Genomic DNA, 23,804 nt, shown 5'->3' with positions numbered 1-23,804 from the left:
TACATTTATTTATATTCTGGAAGTGACCTCACCATATGACAATTTTATTGCTTGACCAGAGCCCCTCATTAATTTTATAAAGAGCCTCAACACATGGCCTTCACTTCTCTCTGGTGCTCAGTCACCACCGTCACATGGTTGATTTCTGAGTGGTGATTTTCATGTTGCCTCCCCTCTTCCCCAGGCTCAGGTGGTCCTCCAGGGGAAGTCTAGGAGTGTGATCATCCGGGAGCTCCAGAGGACCAATCTGGATGTCAACCTGGCCGTCAACAACCTACTGAGCAGAGACGATGAGGACGGTGACGATGGCGATGACACAGCCAGCGAATCCTACCTCCCTGGAGGTACCACTTTATTTCACCTGGATGTGTATTCTACAGCTTTGTCTCATTAGGATGATAATCTATTGCAAGAAAGACTCAACATGGCAGCTTTGTATGAAGGAGCAGAGGGCTCTCAAACCGGTTGGTCTGGTATAAGGGGCTTATGTGAACGCTTTATTTAGATAGTTGGTATTTGATACATTTGTGAAACCGAAGGAGTTTTCACAAAAATTCTAAATGCAAACGTCTTTATTAACCTATGGGTTTGATCCTTGCCTGATGGGACAGTAATAGTTATGTCATAAACATCCCTCTCTTTTGTGTTGACCTTACAGAGGACCTGATGTCCTTGCTGGACGCTGACATCCACTCAGCCCACCCCAGTGTCATCATCGATGCTGACGCCATGTTCTCTGAGGACATCAGCTACTTCGGCTACCCCTCCTTCAGACGCTCCTCCCTGTCCCGCCTGGGCTCCTCGCGAGGTAACTGACCACACGGCACTCAGAGCTGCTGCCTAGGGACCATCATCCTCCTCTGTAGTCGGGAAGTGGAGATTGAAATCATATTTATCTTCCTAAATAGTAGTAGTTGTAGTAACAAGTTACCTAAATGGATGTAAGATTACTTTTCACCATATATAGTATATGCTTTTAGTTCTCTGATAGTCGAGGTATATTGTTAAAGTCAATACTAGTCTTTCCTTTTCAACTTGTCGGCAAAGCCAATGTGGTGTTGTGAATGTGTGTTCAGTGTGCTGCATGGCCATAATACCTGTTCTTCAGTGAGCCCTCTGAGAAAGGCCCGCTAGACCCTATCATTACAGGCACCACTCTCTACTGCAGCCTTATGCTGTAGGATAAACCCTCTCCCTTGTAATGCATGTCTAGCTCTAATCTATCCTGACCTGTCCTCCTACCTCACATTGCAACATGTGAGTGTGCAGACAGACACCACTATTAACTTTCCCCTTTTTACTGCCAAAACCCCCTTATTTGCATAATTCCAAAAACAAATCTCTTTAATTTGTTGATGGGTCTTCCCCAGAGAGTGGCTTACTTTTATCCCACTGGTGTGACCCGATTGCCATACCAGTTCTCCTTCTTCCCTTAGAGCGTGACTCAGAGCTGTTGCGTGAGCGTGAGTCTGTGTTGAGGTTGCGGGAGCGGAGGTGGCTGGATGGGGCCTCGTTTGACACAGAGAGGGGCTCCACCAGCCGCGAGGGGGAGCCCAGCCTGGACAAGAAGAACATCCCCGTCCAGAGCCCTGTCTCTCTGGGCGAGGAGCTGCAGTGGTGGCCTGACAAGGTGGGAGGATGAGGACATTGATCGATTGGTTGATGGAATAATTTGATTAAAGGGAAGGTCCACTCATTTTGGTGTTCATTGATGTGATGTCAATAAAGCTTGTTCAGGGAACATGACAGCATTAATTTATCACATTAATGGATTTCCCACTTGGTTTATTTCTATCAATATGTTTTAATAGTTTTCGCTAGGTCTATATCCTCAATATTGTTTTGGGTTAATATGCACAGATCAGATGAGCACATTTTTCTAAGTAATGTTTCTGTTGGCGTTTTGCTCCAGGATGGTGTGAAGTTTGTGAGCATCGGGTCCTTGTTCTCTGAGCTGGTGGCAGTGAGCTCTAAGGGGGAACTCTTCCAGTGGAAGTGGAGTGAACCAGAACCATACAGAAACACACAGGTAAACATCTATACTGTACAACAAGCCAACAGGACTGATTGCATGAACAAGGATTCAGCAGCAGCCTTTATCAAATAAAATTCTAATGATTTATCAGAGACCAGTGCTGTACACTAACACCAACTCTCCTCCTTAGGACTACTTTGTAAATAGGTGTTTTCATTCAAATACACATTTTATTAGCAAACTCACCCCATTAAAAAAAAAAATATCTAAAAATTGGACTCCTCCTCCAATCAGAACCTTTCTATCCGCCACCCCCGGGTGTCCTTCCTGGGCCTGACCAATGAGAAGATCACCCTGCTGTCTGCTAACAGCATCAGAGCCACCGTGGCCACGGAGACCAACAAGGTGGCGACCTGGATGGATGACACCCTGAGCAGCGTGGCATCCAAGCTGGAACACAGTGCCCAGGCCTACCCTGAGCTGCAGGGGGAGCGCATCGTGTCTCTGCACTGCTGTGCCCTCTACACCTGCGCCCAGCTGGAGAGCAACCTGTACTGGTGGTGAGTTACAGTAGTTAATCCTCACTGCCGAGAGGAGAGAGATTGGCGGGATTTGCACTGGGATTGTGCCAAGCAAGCTCAATCAAGTGCTGCTAAAGTATTTGAAAGATAACAATTACTAGTTGAACTCAGGCAGTGGCTGGCCAGAGGCCCTCGCTCTACTCAAATGTCCAGTGCAAATGTAGAACTCGGTCCTTGAGAGATCTATGCGTACAAGAAGTTTAAGCTGGATGTTAGTGGTTTATGTTTTGAAATGTTGTTTCCTCAGGGGTGTTGTGCCTTTTAGTCAACGGAAAAAGATGCTTGAAAAGGCTAGAGCCAAGAACAAGAAGCCAAAGTCCAGTGCCGGTATCTCCTCAATACCCAACATCACCGTGGGAACGCAGGTGACAAAACATAACATTAAAACATAACATAAAACCAAGACTGGGAGCATTAGAACCCTGTGTACAAATGTTCCTTTTTCCTGAAATGTTTTTGTTCTCTGCACCTGTGAATCCGGTTGGATGTCTGTTGCGTACACTCGTACACTGCTTTTGAACGAATGTGAACAGGTGTTTGTGTCCTCTCTCCAGGTGTGCCTGAGGAATAACCCCCTCTACCACGCCGGGGCCGTTGCCTTTTCTGTCAACGCTGGGATCCCCAAGGTGGGACTGCTCCTTGAGTCTGTCTGGAACATGAACGACAGCTGCAGGTTCCAGCTGCGATCACCAGAGAGCCTCAAAAACATGGACAAGACCACCAAGACACAGGAGATCAAGTGAGTTAGCTTCCATTTCAGAGAGCAGCTGGTCTCAATTCGCTCCCTGCCCTTTTCCCTTGGCCCTAACCCTTCTATGTTTGCAAATATCAAAGGGTTAGGCCCACGGGAAGGAGTAGGGAGTGAATTGAGATCAGCTTGTTCCCTTCAAAGCCACTCCAAATCTAAATCAATGGCCCTCATCTCCAACACTCATGAACTCAGTCATACCCATTCTCGCCTTAGAACGGAGAGCAAGCCGGAGTTGGTAAAGACTGAGATGGGGCCCCCTCCTTCCCCGGCCTCCACCTGCAGTGACACCTCCTCCATCGCTAGCAGTGCTTCACTGCCCTACAGTACGTCACATTACTAGCTACTATACTAATCACCTCTCTCTCGCTCTAATATTGCCATGACTCATTTGCCTTAGAAACGGATGGTGTGGCAATTGCAGGTCTCAATTATAATTTTTTTGCTTGCAGTTTGAGTTTGTCTCTAGTTGTTGTATCTGATAATGAAATCTGCTGTAACTGCTTACGAGACCTCGGTTAAATACTTACGTCAAATGCTTGTGCTGCACTTGATTTAGCTTGCATGGTACAATGGAACCCAAATAGAATAGTCCTAAAAGTGCAAACCCTGCCCACCTTGCACGGCGGACAAGCTAAATCAAGCACACCTTGAGTATTTTACATGTTTGTTAACCCAGGTCTGGTCTGCTGTTGTATGAATATCCTAACATGTGTTCTCTGCCCTTACAGAACGAAGACGCTCGACCCCGGCTCCCAAAGAGGAGGAGAAGGTGAACGAGGAGCAGTGGCCTCTTCGGGAAGTGGTGTTTGTGGAGGATGTTAAAAATGTCCCTGTGGGAAAGGTGGGTGTGGCTACAGGAAGGGACCAGACCCTAACACTCTCTGGCAGGCTGGGGGATAGATGCCATTGTTTTGTTTTTATTAACAACAAAGTATTTAGATTTATCACATTTGATAGTTATTTCTAAAACCTAGAGTAATTTTTTTATTTCCGTTTTCATTTACATGTAAAGAAATGCCTACGAGCAGAACTCAAAGCCGTAGTAAAATGTTTTGTATCCTGTGTATTGTCTGTTCGTTGTTATTGTGGTGTCTTCATGACGGCCCTATTTGCAACAGCTCCGTCTTTTAACTTCAGGTGCTGAAAGTGGACGGTGCGTATGTAGCTGTGAAGTTTCCAGGGACGTCAAGCAGCGTGAGCACACAGCCGAGTCAGACTAGTGCTCCAGCTCCCATCACTGACTCTGACCCCTCCTCACTGCTGCAGGACTGTAGGCTGCTCAGAATAGATGAGTTACAGGTACAACTATCGGACGCTCACTTACACTCACAAACTTATAAAACATTATAGTGTAGTTATTACTCCCATACAAATGTGTGTTTTCAGTGATGGCAATTATTTAATCAATTTAAGCCCAATTTTACAATAAAACTATCTGTCATTGTAGTTTTACATCTGTTGTATAAATGTTGTTTGTCTAAAAGCTGGTGCCTCTTTTTATCAACAGGTGGTGAAAACTGGTGGAACTCCTAAAGTTCCAGATTGCTTCCAGCGTACACCTAAAAAACTCTGCATCCCAGAGAAGGCTGAGATTCTGGCTGTGAATGTTGACTCCAAAGGTAAGACATCTGCATAACAATACAATGTAGTAATTAATGTTGGTGCAGATAATGTACTACTGAGTGTTTAAGTGTGGATATTAATAAATTCTATGTGTATTTCTGACTTGCTGTGTTGGCTGCCCCTTCAGGAGTCCACGCAGTGCTGAAGACTGGTAACTGGGTGAGGTACTGTATCTTTGACCTGGCCACAGGCAAAGCAGAGCAGGAGAATAACTTCCCCACCAGTAACCTGGCCTTCCTGGGGCAGAGTGAACGCAATGTAGCAATCTTCACCGCAGGACAGGTCAGCACCTCTCCGCTACTCAATACCTTTTCAAATTTAGCCATGCTTCATGTATTGCGAAAAGGTTGTGTAGGCAATTGCATATCCAACAATTTCCTCATTTTCTAAGCACATTTTGACAATTTTATTTCCAGGACTCCCCAGTCATCCTTCGGGATGGAAATGGCACAATTTACCCAATGGCCAAAGACTGTATGGGTGGGATCCGAGACCCTGAGTGGCTGGACCTGCCGCCCATCGCCAGCCTGGGCATGGGGGTGCACTCCCTGGCCAACCTCCCCACCAACTCAACCATCAAGAAGAAAGCTGCTATTATCATATTGGCTGTGGAGGTTAGCAAAATGTGATATTATTTATAGCTCAAAGGGGATTATTTAGTTGATGGTCAAATTGTTACTGGGAGGATCATCATTTTTGCAGGTTTCCCTAGATTGAGCTTACTTCTGGACCAAAAAAACATGCTTAATATAAACTCAGCAAAAATAGAAACGTCCTCTCACTGTCAACAGCGTTTATTTTCAGCAAACTTAACATGTGTAAATATTTTTATAAACATAACAAGATTCAACAACTGAGACATAAACTGAACAAGTTCCGCAGACATGTGACTAACAGAAATTGAATAAAGGGGGGGTCAAAATCAATAGTAACAGTCAGTATCTGGTGTGGCCACCAGCTGCATTAAGTACTGCAGTGCATCTCCTCCTCATGGGCTGCACCAGATTTGCCAGTTCTTGCTGTGAGATGATACCCAACTCTTCCATCAAGGCACCTGCAAGTTTCCAGACATTTCTGGGGGGAATGGCCCTAGCCCTCACCCTCTGATCCAACAGGTCCCAGAGGTGCTCAATGGGATTGAGATCCGGGCTCTTCGCTGGCCATGGCAGAACACTGACATTCCTGTCTTGCAGGAAATCACGCACAGAACGAGCAGTATGGCAGGTGGCATTGTCATGCTGGAGGGTCATGTCAGGATGAGCCTGCAGGAAGGGTACCACATGAGGAAGGAGGATGTCTTCCTTTGTAATGCACAGCGTTGAGATTGCCTGCAATGACAACAAGCTCAGTCCGATGATGCTGTGACACCGCCCCAGACCATGACGGACCCTCCACCTCCAAATCAATCCCGCTCCAGAGTACAGGCCTCGGTGTAACGCTCATTCCTTCGTCGATAAACGCAAAACGGAGAAGAGCACCTTTTGCCAGTCCTGTGTGGTTCAGCGACGGTGGGTTTGTCCATAGGTGACGACGTTGCTTGTGATGTCTGGTGAGGACCTGCCTTACAACAGGCCTACAAGCCCGCAGTCCAGCCTCTCTCAGCCTATTGCGGACAGTCTGGGCACTGATGGAGGGATTGTGCGTTCCTTGTGTATCTCGGGCAGTTGTTGCCATCCTGTGCAGGTGTTACACGTGATCTGCCACTGTGAGAATGATCAGCTGTCCGTCCTGTCTCCCTGTAGCGCTGTCTTAGGCATCTCACAGTACGGACATTGCAATATATTGCCCTGGCCACATCTGCAGTCCTCATGTCTCCTTACAGCATGCCTAAAGCACGTTCACGCAGATGAGCAGGGACCCTGGCTATCTTTCTTTAGTGTTTTTCAGAGTCCGTAGAAAGGCCTCTTTTAGTGTCCTAAGTTTTCATACCGTGACCTTAATTGCCTATCATCTGTAAGCTGTTAGTGTCTTAGCGACCGTTCCACAGGTGCATGTTCATTAATTGTTTATGGGATCAGGAACAAACATGGGAAACAGTGTTTACAATGAACACTTTACAATGAAGATCTGAAGTTATTTGGATTTTTACGAATTATCTTTGAGAGACAGGGTCCTGAAAAAGGGACGTTTCTTTTATTGCTGCGTTTAGGCTCAGCAAAAATGGATGTGCTTTTTAGCCAAGGAAAAGTATGTTTTTAACCTAAAACCGTCCCTTATTGTATTCTGTTGATAAATGCTTTTGTATTTTGCATGTTTTTATTCCCGCTGTAAAGTATATTGAGATGCTGTGCTGATGCACTTTAAATAACTTTGTTCAACTTGTTTCTAGAAGCAGACGTTGATGCAGCACGTGCTGCGTTGTGACTTTGAGGCCTGTCGTCAGTACCTGGTGAACCTGGAGCAGGCTGTTCTCCTGGAGCAGAGTCCCCACGTTCTCCACTCCTTTCTGGGCCACCGCTGTGACGGCAACCGCAACATCCTCCACGCCTGTGTCTCAGTCTGCTTCCCCGTCAGCAACAAGGAGACCAAGGAGGAGGAAGGTAAACCACAGCTAGAGTGCTGGGTGGTGTATACAGCGTGATGAAACGTTGCAGATGGAAGTCAACAAATGGAGTTAACTGGATTCCCTGTTCTACCTGAAACACAAATCATATCTGTTCTACACAATATATTCCAATCTGAAATTTTTGTGAGGTTACACCAGCGTCAAGACTCCTGAAGTCTCCAAAGGCACAGTGTCAGTTTTGAGCCATCCTCTGTGTTATCTTTCCCATCTCCCGTTTGACTTACATTATTTCCTCATCTCCCTGTGTCTGTATATGTGTGGTAACTGTTGGGCTGGTGTTTTCCAGAAGCTGAACGGTCTGAGAGGAATACGTTTGCAGAGAGACTGTCAGCAGTGGAGGCCATCGCCAATGCTATCTCTGTGGTGTCTAGCAACAGCTCTGGGAACAGGACCGGCTCTTCTAGCAGCAGAGGGTAACTAACTTATACAAGTTTTTAGGTTGACTATTTTCTTTCAGGCTACATGTTCATGATGAAAAACACTGAAGAACTAGATTATACTAACTGATTGTTACATAAAGCCCAATAAGTGAAATAAGTTTACTGAGCCTATTGGCTTTTTTTCTGTTCTTAGAAAACCTTTCAGGATGCCATTTAGGACACTTGAGACCAAGAACACTATCTTGGTGCCCATTTATGTCTACATGTGAGTCCCATTGTGTCTTTCCACCACTCATGTAACCTGTTAAGTGTGTTCTGTCTGGCGCAGGCTGCGTCTGAGGGAGATGATGAGGCGCTCTCTGAGAGCAGCTGGGCTTGGCCGTCACGAGTCCGGCCCCTCCTCCAGCGACCACCAGGACCCTGTGTCCCCACCCATCGCCCCTCCCAGCTGGGTGCCCGACCCCCCTCCCATGGACCCAGACGGTGACATAGACTTCATCCTGGCCCCTGCAGTGGGATCTCTCACCACAGCCTCAACAGGGACCAGCCAGGGCCCCAGCACATCCACTATACCAGGTCAGATACCTATCTAGATAACTTATTCCTCAACATACAACCACACCTAGCTAGCTACTCCACCACTGTACCAGGTCAAATACCTAGCCTGTGTGGTACTAAATGTCACCGAATTCCCTGTTTAGAACACTACTTATGGCCAGTATATAAGGAATAGGGTTCCATTTGGAACCAACCAATGACTAGCTACTTCATCACTATACCACCATACATGCTCAGATGTGGAGTTAGTTGGGGTTACCCTATTGTTGTTCTCTAACTCTCCCCAATGTCTCTGACCTGTTCCATCCTCCTGCCACAGGCCCCTCTGAGCCTTCGGTGGTGGAGTCTAAAGACCGCAAGGCCAACGCCCACCTCATCCTCAAACTGATGTGTGACAGCATGGTTCTCAGGCCACACCTCCGCGAGTTGCTCTCTGCCAAGTAAAGACTCATTTGTTTTTACATCTTTCTTTAAAAAGCTGAAGGAGCGTTCCATTCTTTTGTATTTTGTTTGTTAGAGGCAGGTGTGATTGGGGGGGAGATTGAGAATTGAGATGGGCAATCGGTCTGGGCAAGCTTTTTAATTTTATAACACAGTAATGCCTTGTTTCATTAAAATACTGAACTGAACTATTGCTCTCATTATTATTGATGTTTGTCCCCCTCCTTTCTGTTGCTCTTCTAAAGTGTGTGTGTGTATTTGACAGGGATGCCCGTGGAATGACCCCGTTCATGCTAGCAGTAAGCGGGAGAGCTTACCCAGCTGCCATTACTGTTCTGGAGGCTGCGCAGAAAATGGCCAAGGGTACATCACTCACTACACTGTTTATTTGTCTTTGGTTGAGAAAGAGGAGACTTTGGCAGTGCTACTAATGGATATGAATGCTTACATGTTGATGTAAAGATGACATAAGTCATTAATTTATACATGAAGAAGTGATTATACATGTACTGTTTAATAAGGAGAGAACAACTTTTTTAATGGGGATGACAACCTAAACTTAATAACCAAATAAAAATATATATTTTAATGTGTTGTTGCAAAACCTGTTGTGTAGTCGGAGACCCCGGCATGACTGAGAAGGTGGATGCAGACTCTGTGTTCATGGAGATGATTTGTCCCTCGGGGACCAACCCTGACGACTCTCCTCTCTACGTCCTCTGCTGCAACGACACCTGCAGCTTCACCTGGACAGGAGCTGAACACATCAACCAGGTGAGGGACACACACATACACACACACACACCAGGTGGGTCACTTGGGAGGACAATGCAACACGCACAACAAATGAGTCAGCCGTTCACACTGGTTTACCTTTTCACAGATGGGAATCTTTGCTGACCATTTAGTCTCTCTCCCATCTAGGATATCTTTGAGTGCCGGACCTGCGGCCTGTTGGAGTCTCTTTGCTGCTGCACTGAGTGCGCCAGGGTGTGTCACAAAGGACACGACTGCAAGTATGTACTTCACTCTTCATACTGGTGTTAGTGGATTTCATTACTTACATCCCGGTTTTATACTGTTGTAATGCATCACTGAATCTGATACAGGTGATTTGCACCAGGCCTTTAATGATAATGTCTTTCTCCCCAGACTCAAGAGGACCTCTCCCACTGCGTACTGTGACTGCTGGGAGAAGTGTAAGTGTAAGACGCTGATTGCTGGACAGAAAGCTGCTCGCCTGGACCTGCTGTACAGACTGCTCACCACCACTAACCTGGTCACCAGTCCAAACAGCCGGTAAACACACACACTGACTGACTGTAGGCTGTATTTTGTGTTCAGTGTTAACATGTATTTCTTTTAAATCCAATGTTGGTTCTCTTCAATCTGTAAGGTGTTTTTTCAGGTGCTTTAGTAATGTGTTTTTCTTCCTCTGGCTGGTCAACAGGGGGGAGCATATCCTTCTGTTCCTGGTGCAGACTGTTGCTAGGCAGAGTGTGGAGCACTGCCAGTACCGACCCCCTCGCATCAGAGAGGACAGGAACCGCAAGGCTGCCAATGCTGAAGGTGGATGGAGGTTTACTACTGTTGTCAGGCCTTGTTTCACTTCAAGCAACACTGCAAATCTAGCATTATGGCTCAATGTTTATTTTCATTCACATCAATTCTCTATTCTAAGAGACAATTCTAATAGTTTTTTTAATGTTGTCCTCCCTGTGTGTCAGACTCTGACATGCCGGACCATGACCTGGAGCCTCCGCGCTTCGCCCAGCTGGCCCTGGAGAGGGTGCTGCAGGACTGGAATGCTCTCAAGTCCATGATAATGTTCGGATCCCAGGAGAATAAAGACCCGTGAGTTCTCTAGCCCTGCCTGCCTTCACCAGCTCAGTGTCACCTCTCAAACCTCTTTGTCCATCCCTCCAACCTCTGTATCCAATTTATACTTCCGTAACTATTTTAGACAGCTGAAGCAAGCACGCACATTTTCTTCCTGAAATGTACCTCATCGGATGAGCAGCTGTTTAACCAGTTACGAGTCCTCTTAATAGTGTCTCCTTTATAACTCTGGCTTCCTGGTTGTGTGTTCTAGGTTGAGTGCCAGCAGCCGTATCGCCCATCTCCTTCCAGAGGAGCAGGTGTACCTGAACCAGCAGAGTGGCACCATCCGCCTGGACTGCTTCACACACTGCCTCATCGTCAAGTGTGCCCCTGACATTACAGTAAGTCGGGTCAGTCGGGTCAGTCTAGCACCCCCCCTTAAATTACTCAGATCTTCTGGAGTCAGTCAACCACAGTTGTAACACCTAGAGGACGCACACCCATCTTCTGTTGCAAGTACTCTCTCTGGGTCGTGTTCTCAGACACAGATTAAGCCTAGTCCTGGACTAAACCTATTTCATTGGCGAATTTAATTTGGGTCAGAGTAACTTGCCCAGAGGGTACACCATCACCTATCTATGTGGCAAGTGCAATATTATCCCTCTAGGTGTAACTATCAACCTTGAAGGTGGTCCGTGTGTGTTAGTTAACCATCTCTGAATCTTCTGTTGTCTCCTGTAGTTTATTGACACCTTGCTGGGGACCTTGGTGAAGGAGCTGCAGAACAAGTACACTCCTGGCCGGAGAGAGGAGGCCATCGTCGTCACCAGGAGGTTCCTGCGCTCCGTGGCCAGGGTGTTTGTCATCCTCAGCGTCGAGATGGCTTCATCCAAAAAGAAAAAGTATGAGTACCAAATCCAGATTGATCTCCATTTTCCTGTTGTACAGGGCTAGTCCTTTAGTTTAGGTGGTTTTAAAGGACTGGACTAGCCCTTTAGTGGATTTAAACAGGTTTTATTTGTCTTGTACTGCTCCCCACTCCTAGGTGAATATAAATATAGCAGCACGGACTGATTTGATACTTACAGTTGTTCACGTCTAATCTCCTTTCTCGTTGTTTCTTCCAGTAACTTCATCCCCCAGCCCATTGGGAAGTGCAGGCGTGTGTTCCAGGCCCTGCTGCCCTATGCGGTGGAGGAGCTGTGCAACGTGGCGGAGTCTCTCATCGTGCCTGTAAGGATGGGCATCGCCCGGCCCACCGCTCCCTTCACCCTGGCCAGCACCAGCATCGACGCCGTGCAGGGCAGCGAGGAACTCTTCTCTGTGGAACCCTTGCCACCGAGACCCTCCCCAGACCAGTCCAGCAAGTGAGTGGTTTTACTCTGCATTCGCACAGACAGACATGTAGACTGTGTTCCCCAGCTCTGTTGATTTGGAGGTCTTTGACCTTCCTCTGGGAAAATATAATCTAGGGAAACACTTCTGCCATGTATATATTGGTTTAAAGTGGCTTGGATTTAGACATTGGCATTGTTAACTCAAATGGTCTTGTTTGTCTGTGTGTGTCAGTTCTAGTCAGACTGCATCGTCCTACATCATCAGGAACCCCCAGCCTCGCCGCAGCAGCCAGTCCCAGCCGGTCAGAGGGAGAGACGAGGAGCAGGATGACATTGTGTCTGCTGATGTTGAAGAGGTGAAGAGTCTCTCTAGAAAAGGAACATATCAATGTGGGGGGGGGGGGTGTTGGTTGGTTGCTGTCAGTTTAATTAGAATTTCAGTTTACTTCTGAAATTGATTGAATTGAAATGGAATTGAACCCAACACTTGATGACATTTGCTTTCTCAGTACTGATTCCCAACTGTCTACATCTGTTGTGGCAGGTGGAGGTTGTCGAGGGCGTTGCCGGAGAGGAGGATCACCATGAAGACCAGGAGGAACAGGGAGAACAGGGAGAGGAGAACGCTGAGGCAGAGGGACAGCATGATGAACATGATGAGGATGGTGAGAACCTAGACTGGACTGACTCCATCTTTTTTTTCCTACCACAAATGTGGTAGAATTTTACAATCTTTCTACAAATTATTGACTGTAATGATGCTGATTGTGGTTGAAGAGGGTTATGTCCTTTCCTCTCCAGGAAGCGACATGGAGTTGGATCTGCTGGCTGCCGCAGAGACCGAGAGTGACAGCGAGAGTAACCATAGCAACCAGGACAACGCCAGCGGGCGGAGGAGTGTTGTCACCGCAGCAACTGCTGGCTCCGAAGCAGGTATTATAATTCCCACCATTGTCTTTTGTATTCACATTGTAGTTTAAGTCATTGTCATTTTAATTAAATTTAAATCTCTGGTTTATTTTCTTCTGTGATGTGGCCACTGGCCAGCCACCCGTCTAAATGACCTCATTTAACGATCCTACCTGAGTTCTTGAGACTGCTAAATGGAAATCGCTTTTTGCCTCACCACCCTCTTTAATATTCAGTTGCTGTTCAGGCTGACTAATTATTTTTCTGTCTCATTATCACCAGTCATGACTGGGCGTCACACCAGCCAGTAAAAGGGAAGAGGCCCTTTTTTTTGTATTTTTTTTGTATTTATTTTGTATCAAAAGTTCCTTTTTAGGTCACATTGTTCTTACCACTGACATCATGGCTTAAGACTGCAGAGCAACTCGTCTACTACTAGGGTTCATTACTCAATGTATTTCATTTGCAGGATGTAGAATATCCCTGGCTTTTCAAAATGTTGGTATGGCCTCCTTTTTACTACAATGCATAATATGTCAGGGCTAGAGTGACATTTTGAGGTGCACACACAGTTTATCCGAAGGAGTTCACCCAAGATTGCCCTCCATCTCACATATCACCATGGTTCTCATCAACTAATAATATCTTACTCACAAGTCTGTCTTGTTGGTGTTTCTCCCTGAATAACAAACTAATCACTATAACTTTAGACCTGCTAGCTGGTGTGGGGTTCCTCCCTTGTGTCCATCTACATTTTGCCTTTGATTCTTTGTTTGTGGTTGTAATTGCTTTTGATATGGGAAAGTCAGGAAAAATGTATAATTATGGTGTCTTTTCCCGTCAGACACTACTAAGATCACTCAAAAATAAGACCAACAATAGAAATATAAACATGATGGGCCCATGTTTTCAGAGGGATCGATCTGGATTTAGCCCATCAGATAGGATTAAATGCATAGCTGGAAACAGAATGAATAGAACGGGAGTCCCCATTAAAGCCAATGATTAGTCTGCTCTATTTATTATATTTCTTTGTGTTTATTCCTATGCGATAGGCGAAATAACTTTCTAAAAACTGCACCCTGGTGAAACTGTGGTACTTTAGCCTAATTTGAACAACAAGAAGCAGCGTTGTTTAAGCTCTGAGCCGCTCAATATAACATGGTAGCTAGCTAGCAGTCTTGTGGTGGTGTGGAACACTAACCTGCACTCCTGCTACCTGGCAAGGTGAGCAGCGCCACACACTCATCTCTCCTCTGTTTCCTCTTCCTCCTCTATTTCCCCATCCCGCTCTCATCCCCCTTTGTCTTCCCATCCCTCTCCACCAAGGTGCCAGCAGTGTCCCTGCCTTCTTTTCAGAGGACGACTCCCAGTCCAACGACTCAAGCGACTCGGACAGCAGCAGCAGCCAGAGCGACGACGTGGACCAGGAGACCTTTCTATTGGACGAGCCCTTGGAGAGGACCACCACCGCCTCCCACGTCAACAGTGCTGCCCAGGCGCCGCGCTCCATGCAGTGGGCTGTACGTAACACCCCCAGCCAGAGAGCCACGGGCAGCGCCCCCTCCAGCTCCTCCACCCCTGCTGGTCAGCACTAATACTACTACAAACACAATCTGTGCCGTACACACCAGTACTCTCATATTGACACATCCAAGATGGACTGCATTTAGGACAGTCTTGTATTGATTTAAAAAAATATATTTTGTCTGTCATTCTATCGTAAGAGCGTATTGGACTGAGTCAGAGGGAAGTTTTTTGGTGTTATGTTTTGCTGGGGACTATGTTGGTGAGGTCTGTCTGTGCTGACGCTCATGTCTCTGTGCCCAGCAGCGAGCTCCACAGGTCTGATCTACATCGACCCGTCCAACCTGCGGCGCAGCAGTGCCATCAGCACCAGCGCGGCCGCTGCGGCTGCAGCTCTGGAGGCCTCCAACTCGTCCAGCTACCTGACGTCAGCCTCCAGCTTAGCCCGGGCCTACAGCATCGTCATCAGACAGATCTCTGACCTGATGAGCCTCATCCCCAAGTACAACCACCTGGTCTACTCCCAGTACCCTGCTGCAGTTAAACTCACCTACCAGGACGCTGTCAACCTGCAGGTGACACAGACCCACACACAGATCACATTACATTATGTTACCTACCAATGGTCACATGTTAGTGTCAACAAAGTGGTTCTGGAAGTATTTTATAGGATAATTATTCTGTTGTACCTATGGGATAAGAAGCAATAGACACCTTTCTGACTAAAGTGACTCCAACTGTTTTGTGGAGATGCAAATTTGATTAACTTTTACACTACACAAGTGTTATTGACGTTCTGACTGAATCAACCTTATCTGTGTGTTATACCACCAGAACTTTGTTGAGGAGAAGCTGATCCCTACGTGGAACTGGATGGTGTCCATCATGGACTCTACAGAGGCTCAGCTGCGTTACGGCTCGGCCCTGTCCTCAGCAGGCGACCCCGGACACCCATCCCACCCCCTCCACGCCTCGCAGCACTCCGCCCGCAGGGAGCGCATGACCGCCCGCGAGGAAGCCAGCCTCCGCACCTTGGAGGGACGGAGGTCTGGGTAAAATAAGTGTAACCCAAAATAGTAGAATGTGTTATTGGCAATCAGCAGTGTTTCATAGGCCCCCACTAGTTTGCAATTGTTTATGGATTATATTTCAAGTCACTGATGTGTGTGTTCCTTCCTCCCAGGCGTGCGGCCACTCTACTGACAGTGCGTCAGGGGATGATGTCAGCGCGGGGAGACTTCCTGAACTATGCCCTGTCTCTGATGCGTTCCCATAATGACGAGCACTCTGACGTTCTGCCTGTGCTGGATGTGTGTTCTCTCAAACACGTGGCCTACGTCTTCCAGGCCCTCATCTACTGGATCAAAGCCATGAACCAGCAGACAACTCTGGACACAACACAGATGGACCGCAAGAGGTACTGACTCCCCTGGAATGGATGGACATGTTTACACTGACTCTTTCTCGACTGTTTTCTCCATTCCTCACCTCTGACCTTGGCTTCTAATGCAATGCTTTTTGAGAAGGAAGTGAGGATGTGAGGAATCAAGGAATGCCTTATTGAGAAGGAGCCACTGACTCCCCTTTGAACATTTGACATGCGGGTCATTTTCTGTGTGATTTAACTCTATTAGTTTACCCCACAGGAGCCGTGAGATTCTGGAACTGGGACTGGACAATGAAGATTCTGAACATGAGAATGACGAGGACACCAATCAAAGTAAGTTAATTGATTTATGAATGATATGCTTTGATATTTGTGTGTTCAATTTGAAGTGTTCTCATACAGGTGTCTTAACCTATTATTTTTCACCTCAGTTTGATAGACATTTTAGGAGTGAGTTACTAGTCCATTGATATGCGGAGCACTGTTAGGTTGTTTTCTGGTATTGGAAGGCAGACAAGCCAGAAGAAAGGCAGTTAGGCAGAAACGAGGCAAAAAGAAGAGGGCAGCTCCCAAAGGTACAGTTCAGATTAGACAAACAGTTTTGCCCTTTTTGAGTCACTTAAATCTGACAAACGACACTTAAACTGTTTGCTCAATCAGCCAGCTTTAGTCACTGTTAGTGAAAAAGTATTTGCCCCTTTTCTAATTTTCTCTACTTCTGCATATTTTTGATACTGAATGTTATCAGATCTTCAACCAAAACCTAATATTAGATATTTGTTCACTCAGGTAACCTTTAACACAATTACATACTTATTTTATAAACAAGGTTATGCACAACCCAATGCCCCTGTTTGAAAAAGTAATTGCCCCTTACACTCAGTAACTGGTCGTGCCACCTTTAACTGTAATGACTCCAACCAAAAGCTTCTGTAGTTGTTGATCAGTCTCTCACGTCGCTGTGAAGGACTTTTGGCCCACTCTTCCATGTAGAACTGCTTTAACTCGGTGATATTTGTGGGTTTTCAAGCATGAACTGCTTTTTTCAAGTCCTGCCGCAACAACTAAATTGGAATTCGGTCTGGACTTAGACTAGACCAGGTAATGCCGTCAGGGGTACGCCAATTAAAAGGGATTTCAAATTTTCTAACAGTGCATTTTATATTTTCCAATGGGGCTATACATCTGGCTGAGTTTTTTTTCTTTTTTTTTTCTTGCCTGAGTAGCATCGTTTCACTGCTAAAAATGGAATTAAACCGTCTAGTGTTCAGCGAAATAATAAAACAATGTCAAATACAGGTAGCCTAGTCAAATAATTAACATCCAATCACATTAACTGTTACTCTCTCGCGGGAAACCTTCACTCTTGTGTAGACATTTAGAAATAAAACATGGCAATTAGAAAAATAAGCCACTAGTTTTTTTGGGCCAGAATTAAGACAACTTTTGAGTAGTAAGACATGTATAAAAGCAACAGATACCATTAATAAGAAGGGACTAGAAGCATTTTATATGGTGAGCTACCGAGTGGCTAGGACAGGCAAGCCCCATACTATTGTGGAGGATTTAATTCTTCCTGCTGCCGTGGATATGGCTGGGACAATGCTGGGGGAAAATGCCAAAGAAACTATACAGACAAAGACTTCATCAAACACTGTCTCATGACGCATCGGTGAATTATATGCGTTACAGCTGGATGAGTCAACAGATGTGGTGGTGGCACAGCTCCTGATATATGTCCATTACGTTTATGGGGGGTCAATTAAGGAAAACCACTGGAAACCAGGACATGAGAGGGTATTTTAAAGCAAGGCCCCTGAACTCTCGTGTAGTTTCTGCATTATGCAATGATATGGGCAGTGACCATGTAACACGTTTACAACATACAGAATTGCGCTGGTTATCAAGGGGCAAAGTATTGACACGTTTAAAAAAATAAAATAAAATAAAAAAATAACAAGCTTAGTTTTATTTACTGACCATTTTCACTTGTCTGACCGCTTGCATGATGAGTTTCTCATACGACTAGCCTATCTGGGTGATGTTTTTTCTCGCCTGAATGATCTGAATCTAGGATTACAGGGACTGTCCGCAACTATATTCAATGTGCAGAACAAAATTGAGGCTATGATTAAGAAGTTGGAGCTCTTTTCTGTCTACATTAACAAGGACAACACACAGATCTTTCCATCATTGTATGATTTTTTTGTGTGCAAAAGAACTCAAGCTTAGGGACAATGTCAAATGTGATATAGTGAAGCACTTGAGTGAGCTGGGTGCGCAATTACGCAGGTACTTTCCCGAAACGGACGACACAAACTGGAATCGTTATCCCTTTCATGCCCTGCCTCCAGTCCACTTACCCGATATCTGAACAAGAGAGCCTCATCGAAATTCCAACGATATTCTGAGAAAATGTAATTTAATCAGAAGTCACTGCCAGATTTCTGCAAAGGGCTGCGCTCAGAGTGTTTTCCTTTGACAAAGCACTCTGTTAAAGACTGATGCCCTTTGCAACCACGTACCTATGTGAGAGTGGATACTCGGCCCTCACTAGCATGAAAACTAAATACAGGCACAGACTGTGTGGGAAATGATTTAAGACTGAGTCTCTCCAATACAACCCAACATTAGTTATGTGCATCCTTTCAAGCACATCCTTCTCATTAACCTGTGGTGAGTTATTCACAATTTTTGATGAATAATATTTTATATGTAAGATGGTTAAATAAAGAGCTAAATTATTGATTATTATTTGCGCCCTGGTCCTATAAGAGCTCTTTGTCACTTCCCACAAGCCCGGTTGTGACAAACTGACTCATTCTTATGTTTAATGAATGTGTTGTATTGTGTGTGTGTGGCAGGCTTACAATGATGGCAAAACAACATTTGAATGCCCTGATCCTGGTGCTAGAGGGGGTACGCAGCTGGAGGTTACATGTTTGAAGGGGTACGGGACTATTAAAAAGTTTGGGAACCACTGGACTAGAACATTCCAAAACTTAAAATGTGTTGCTTTTTTGCCACTCATGTAGACATGATTATGTGTTTTGATCATTGTCTTGCTGAGTGACCCAGCTCACAGACGGATGGCCTTACATTCTCCTGTAGAATTCTGGTACAGAGCAGAATTTATGGCTCCTTCTATTAAGGCAAGTCGTCCAGGTCCTGAGGCAGCAAAGCAGACCCAAACTAGCTTCTGAAGCTAAGCAGGGTTGATCCTGATATGTCCCTGGATGGGATTCCAGATGCTGCTGGGAGTGGTGTTTAAGGGCCAGTAGGAGGCACCCTTTCCTTTGGTCTAAAAAAAATTAATATCCAAATGCCCCAGGGCAGTGATTGGGGACATTGCCCTGTGTAGGGTGCTGTCTTTCGGGGATGGGACGTTAAACGGGTGTACTGACTCTGGTCACTTAAGATCCCATGGCACTTATCGTAAGAGTAGGGGTGTCATGTAGCAACAGCATGTCATCAGAACGCAAAGTATGTTGTCGAACGCTGAAACCTGAACTAAAGACCTTGGTTTAAAAGCCGACAGTGTTTTTATATACTTTTATTTTGGAGCCTGCGGCTCTGTTGGGCTACATTTTTGTGAGCGCTGCCATCTCTCCCGGGATCCTGCCAGATTCCGTATAGAGTGAGTGACGCGAAGCCTAGCTGGGTCGGCGGACTCAAATGGAGGCCGCTATTGAAAGTTTCCAGCGTTGCAGGAGCTGTGTTTACTTTGCTTTGTTCCCGGGACAATGTGGACCGCACTGACTTTCAATGTAGCAACTGCTTGCTTGCGGAGGACTACAGGAGTGAAGTAGCTACTCTTAGCAAGCAAGTAGCAAACCTACATAAGTTACTGGGGAACCCACGGTCACCTACTTTTTCCTTCCACCCCAGTAGCTGGACGCCACTCTGGCCTGGTGGAAGTTTTGCCGCCATGTCGGCTCTCCACAGCCGACTGGCTGGTGTTAGGCAGGGTTCCATCCCCGAAGGGGTCTCCCCCTTCCCTGGAGAACAGAGCTGATCTCAACCCAACCAACCAGCCATGGAGGTACGTCACTCGGCGTGGAAGTCGAAGAAGGTGTCCTCTGGCAACGAGGGTCTCCATGGAGATGTTGAACCCGGAACTGACACGGACCAAAAACAGCTTTGCCGCCCTGGATCCAGAGGTTCCAGAGCCTTGGCCCTTGGTAGCTTCTCAATCAAGATCGAATCCGGAGGTACCTGCGTCTTCGTCCTCGGTTCTGTCTCCCTCTCCGGTGGCTTCTACCTCGGGTTCAGATCCTCGGTGCTCCCAGCCTCACCAGACTGTGAGGCTGCCGTAGAGACCCGGGCCATTCAACATCACCAGCTGTCATCATAGGCAGCTCTATGGTGAGAAACATCTCGGTCCCCAAGGCAAAAACCCTGTGCTACCCAGGAGCACAAGTACAGGACATAAGGCTGCTTCCTTCTGTTCTACCACAGATGCCCGGAGCTGACACTGTCGTAGGCCATGTGGGGTCAGACGACATCAGGAGGGCTAGCTCTGAACATTTAAAAAATGGATTTTAAAGAACTGAATTTAGCTTTAAAAGACTCCAAAAAACAGCCAATAATTTCAGGTCCAGTACCATCGTTGGGCCGCAGATGTGAAAGATTCAGCAGACTGCTGGCAATACACATCTGGCTAAAGACTACTGTAGCTCTGCTGGAGTCACTTTTATTGATAACTTTGACACCTTCTGGAAGCAGAAGATACTCTCAGGAATGACTGAGTCCATCCAAATCATCTTGGCTCCTGGACTCTGTCCACGCATTTCATGGCTGCATTAAAACAATAATAACTAATAATGGCGGATGGAAGACAAGGAGGTGTGGCAGGTGCCGCTTCTCATACGAATGCTGTTATTTTATCTAAAACATCAGGTGTACGACAACCCCAGCTAAGTAACTCATGCAAAGAGTGTAAGTGCAATTATTTGTTTTATCTCCAGTACTTTGCCATGATTGTCAGTTATGTAGCTGCTGTACTGATAATCTGTGTGTTCTTGCTGGGATGACACTAAATCTACTACCGGAGAATATTAACACCAAACACATTGGTTCACCGTTCCACGGGAGCGGACAGTACACAGCATACCATAATGTTCTGAATAATGGCCAAGTCTACCTCGTTCCCTATTCCGCTGAACCGCTTAGGCGTAACAAACACAAGTCCAACATTTATCGGAAACTGTGAAACTACCTGTTCACTACCCTCCTGCTCTCCGGGGATGTGCGACTTAATCCTGGGCCTAACATCACCAAGCCAGTGATACTCACCGGAGTGGAATTCAGTGGATGGCCTCGTCCACTGATCGTCGCCGCTGTGGAAGTGGGTGAGTGCTATGGTCCCGTGGTTTCTCTTTACTCACCCGGCTCCAGGATAGATTTTGACTCTTCAAACATACCCAAGTCGCTATATGCGATCCCTAACTCTGCTTCTGGTACGCAAGCTGTTTTAGTTAGTTCCCCGCATCCAGTGCAGGCGGGAGGGATTGTTAATTGCGTTACCGAACTGCCCCTAATCAAAATGAAACAAAATGGCCTAAACCCAGCCGCCAGAAAACACAGAACATTTAACTTTTTTCAATGTGTCAATCACTCGCGAGTCATCTGGGACCCACGAGCTAAGCCCAAGGGACTACTAGGGGGGCACTTGAACATTCGTAGTGTCATTCCAAAAAGTGATCAAATTCAACATCTACTCACAGACTCCAACCTTGACTTCCTCTGCCTCTCAGAGACATGGCTCCATTAAAAACTCTCCATCGCTGCTTTGATTGTGCCTGGCTACAATGTTTTCAGGAGAGACAGGATTGAAGGAAGAGGGGGTGTGATGATTTACATTAACCTCTCTTGGGTATGTGAGACGTTAGCGTCCCACCTCTTCAACAGCCAGTGAAACTGCTGGGTGCCAAATTCAAATACAGAAATACTCATTATAAAAATTCAGAAAACAAAGGTTTAACCTCTCTACTGTTAGAAAGCCGGATCAACTAAGAATACCTAAGACTGAATTTAACTATTTTGAAAACGCAATTAAGGGAATTAACTGGAATGATCTCTTGTCCTATACAGACGTGGAAACTGATTGTCAGGTTTTTCTATCCACAATCCAGACTACAATAAATGGTTTCCTAAAGAAAATCAAATCCAAACCTGGCCAAAAGAGCACTCTAACCTTGGCTAAATGGAGACATCTGGAAATTGGTGAAAGAACAAGATTATGCTCTAAAAATAGCCCTAAGATCAAAATTAGAGCATGACAGACGTAGGTTTACCATGTTGAGAAATAAGGTGATGAAAGAAATCAGGCAGGCCAAGGCAAACTTTTTTTATTAACATAATTGGTGAAGCCAAGGGAAATTCTAAATTGATCTGGTAGAATCTTAAATTGTTTGACTACAGAGGTAGCAAAACTGTACTTCAAATCTATGATACTCCCCCACTTAACACACTGCTTGACTAGTTGGGCCCAAGCTTGCTGACAACATTAAAACCTATTCAGTCTGTCTACAAACAGGCACTCAAAGTGCCTGATAGGAAGCCCAATAGCCATCATCACTGTTACATCCTCAGAAAGCATGAGCTCCTGAGTTGGGAAAATCTTGTGCAATACACCGACGACACATGTCTTGTATTCAAGATCCTAAATGGCCTGGCTCCCCCTCCACTCAGTATTTTTGTTAAACAGAAACCCAAACATATGGCAGCAGATCCACAAGGTCTGCCATGAGAGGTGACTGTATAGTTCCCTTAAGGAAAACACCTTTAGTAAATCTGCTTTCTCTGAGAGCTTCCCATGTCTGGAATACACTGCCATCAGACACACACAACTGCACCACATATCACATTTTCACAAAATGCTTGAAGACATGGCTAAAGGTCAATCAGATTTGTAAACATAATCCCTAGCTGTGTATTGCCGCTTTCCATGTTGTCTGTAGCTTGTGAGGTGTGGAAACACTTTGTTGCTTTTATGAATTTTGTCTTGCTTCTTTTTGTTCTATGTTGCTCTGTCTGTATGCTATGTCTTGCTTGTCCTATGTTGCTCTGAGTGTGCTCACTGCTCAATGATTGTCTATATTGTAATTGTTTTTAATAACCTGTCCAGGGACTGCGGTTGAAAATTAGCCGGCTGGCTAAAACTGGCACTTATACTGAAACGTTGATTAATGTGCACTGTCCCTGTAAAAATAAAACAAACTAAACTCAACAACAAAAAAACAATGACTGGTAAATAATCCAAGACCAGCTCAGTTAATCCCTACCATTGTGACGAGTCGTCATAATGCTGCATCAAGTGTATATGATCTTAGGGGCATTGGCAAACACAATGTAAGTCATTTATGTACCCCTAATTGCACCAAATACGTCTTTATCTTACAGCTATTGTAAGCGGTAATCATGAGCTTGTAAACCAGAGTTACACTGTTAGCACTGAGGCGGTGTGCAATAATAGGAAGACCACTTTATGCAGCTCACTCTGCACTATCCGCTCCAATGTAAATAACATGAGTAAGTCTACCTCTAAGCTTCCCAGTAAAGCATTAAAAACAATCAAGCAACCCAGAAAAGTGCTAAAAATAGCCCATATTAACATATGTAGCCTAAGAAACAAGGTCCATGAAGTCAATGACTTGCTTGTAACAGATTACATTCATATTATATCTCTGAAACTCACTTGGATAATACCTTTGATACAGTGTATTCATCACGTATTGCTACATACATGGTTATAGCATCTACCGAAAAGCCCACGGAGGCGGTGTTGCAATCTATATTCAGAACCACATTCCTGTAAAGCTTAGATCTAATGTTAAATACTATGGAAGTAATATGGCTACAGGTTCATCTGCCTCACCTAAAGCCCATTCTTGTAGGAAGCTTCTATAGCACACCAAGTGCTAACAGTCAGTATCTGGATAATGTG

At 45.6% G+C, this 23,804-nt stretch overlaps 1 protein-coding gene across 20 annotated transcripts in view; it reads left to right on the top strand.

The window, feature by feature from the left end:
- The window catches only part of LOC129837536 (E3 ubiquitin-protein ligase UBR5-like), a 46,742-nt gene that overhangs the window by 8,826 nt on the left and 14,112 nt on the right, over positions 1 to 23,804 (top strand). For 9 of the 20 annotated variants that reach the window (XM_055903803.1, XM_055903802.1, XM_055903799.1 and 6 more), the window contains 34 exons: positions 185 to 344; positions 659 to 808; positions 1,419 to 1,630; positions 1,913 to 2,029; positions 2,270 to 2,535; positions 2,804 to 2,921; positions 3,090 to 3,295; positions 3,521 to 3,630; positions 4,036 to 4,148; positions 4,445 to 4,606; positions 4,815 to 4,926; positions 5,058 to 5,212; positions 5,347 to 5,544; positions 7,260 to 7,470; positions 7,783 to 7,909; positions 8,205 to 8,452; positions 8,754 to 8,874; positions 9,141 to 9,238; positions 9,492 to 9,649; positions 9,800 to 9,891; positions 10,028 to 10,174; positions 10,326 to 10,444; positions 10,603 to 10,729; positions 10,968 to 11,097; positions 11,438 to 11,598; positions 11,824 to 12,063; positions 12,266 to 12,389; positions 12,578 to 12,698; positions 12,835 to 12,966; positions 14,272 to 14,529; positions 14,773 to 15,044; positions 15,304 to 15,521; positions 15,653 to 15,886; positions 16,116 to 16,189. In XM_055903803.1, the coding sequence (XP_055759778.1) occupies positions 185 to 344; positions 659 to 808; positions 1,419 to 1,630; positions 1,913 to 2,029; positions 2,270 to 2,535; positions 2,804 to 2,921; positions 3,090 to 3,295; positions 3,521 to 3,630; positions 4,036 to 4,148; positions 4,445 to 4,606; positions 4,815 to 4,926; positions 5,058 to 5,212; positions 5,347 to 5,544; positions 7,260 to 7,470; positions 7,783 to 7,909; positions 8,205 to 8,452; positions 8,754 to 8,874; positions 9,141 to 9,238; positions 9,492 to 9,649; positions 9,800 to 9,891; positions 10,028 to 10,174; positions 10,326 to 10,444; positions 10,603 to 10,729; positions 10,968 to 11,097; positions 11,438 to 11,598; positions 11,824 to 12,063; positions 12,266 to 12,389; positions 12,578 to 12,698; positions 12,835 to 12,966; positions 14,272 to 14,529; positions 14,773 to 15,044; positions 15,304 to 15,521; positions 15,653 to 15,886; positions 16,116 to 16,189 (5,491 nt within the window). The remainder of the gene's footprint in view (positions 1 to 184; positions 345 to 658; positions 809 to 1,418; positions 1,631 to 1,912; positions 2,030 to 2,269; positions 2,536 to 2,803; positions 2,922 to 3,089; positions 3,296 to 3,520; positions 3,631 to 4,035; positions 4,149 to 4,444; positions 4,607 to 4,814; positions 4,927 to 5,057; positions 5,213 to 5,346; positions 5,545 to 7,259; positions 7,471 to 7,782; positions 7,910 to 8,204; positions 8,453 to 8,753; positions 8,875 to 9,140; positions 9,239 to 9,491; positions 9,650 to 9,799; positions 9,892 to 10,027; positions 10,175 to 10,325; positions 10,445 to 10,602; positions 10,730 to 10,967; positions 11,098 to 11,437; positions 11,599 to 11,823; positions 12,064 to 12,265; positions 12,390 to 12,577; positions 12,699 to 12,834; positions 12,967 to 14,271; positions 14,530 to 14,772; positions 15,045 to 15,303; positions 15,522 to 15,652; positions 15,887 to 16,115; positions 16,190 to 23,804) is intronic. The other 11 variants (XM_055903806.1, XM_055903805.1, XM_055903804.1 and 8 more) reach the window with 7 other exon arrangements.

This window comes from Salvelinus fontinalis, chromosome 38 (assembly GCF_029448725.1).
Source record: "Salvelinus fontinalis isolate EN_2023a chromosome 38, ASM2944872v1, whole genome shotgun sequence".
Lineage (NCBI taxonomy): Eukaryota > Metazoa > Chordata > Actinopteri > Salmoniformes > Salmonidae > Salvelinus > Salvelinus fontinalis.
The sequence above is the reverse complement of the archived record's forward strand: the minus strand, read 5'-3'. Positions and strand labels throughout refer to the sequence as shown.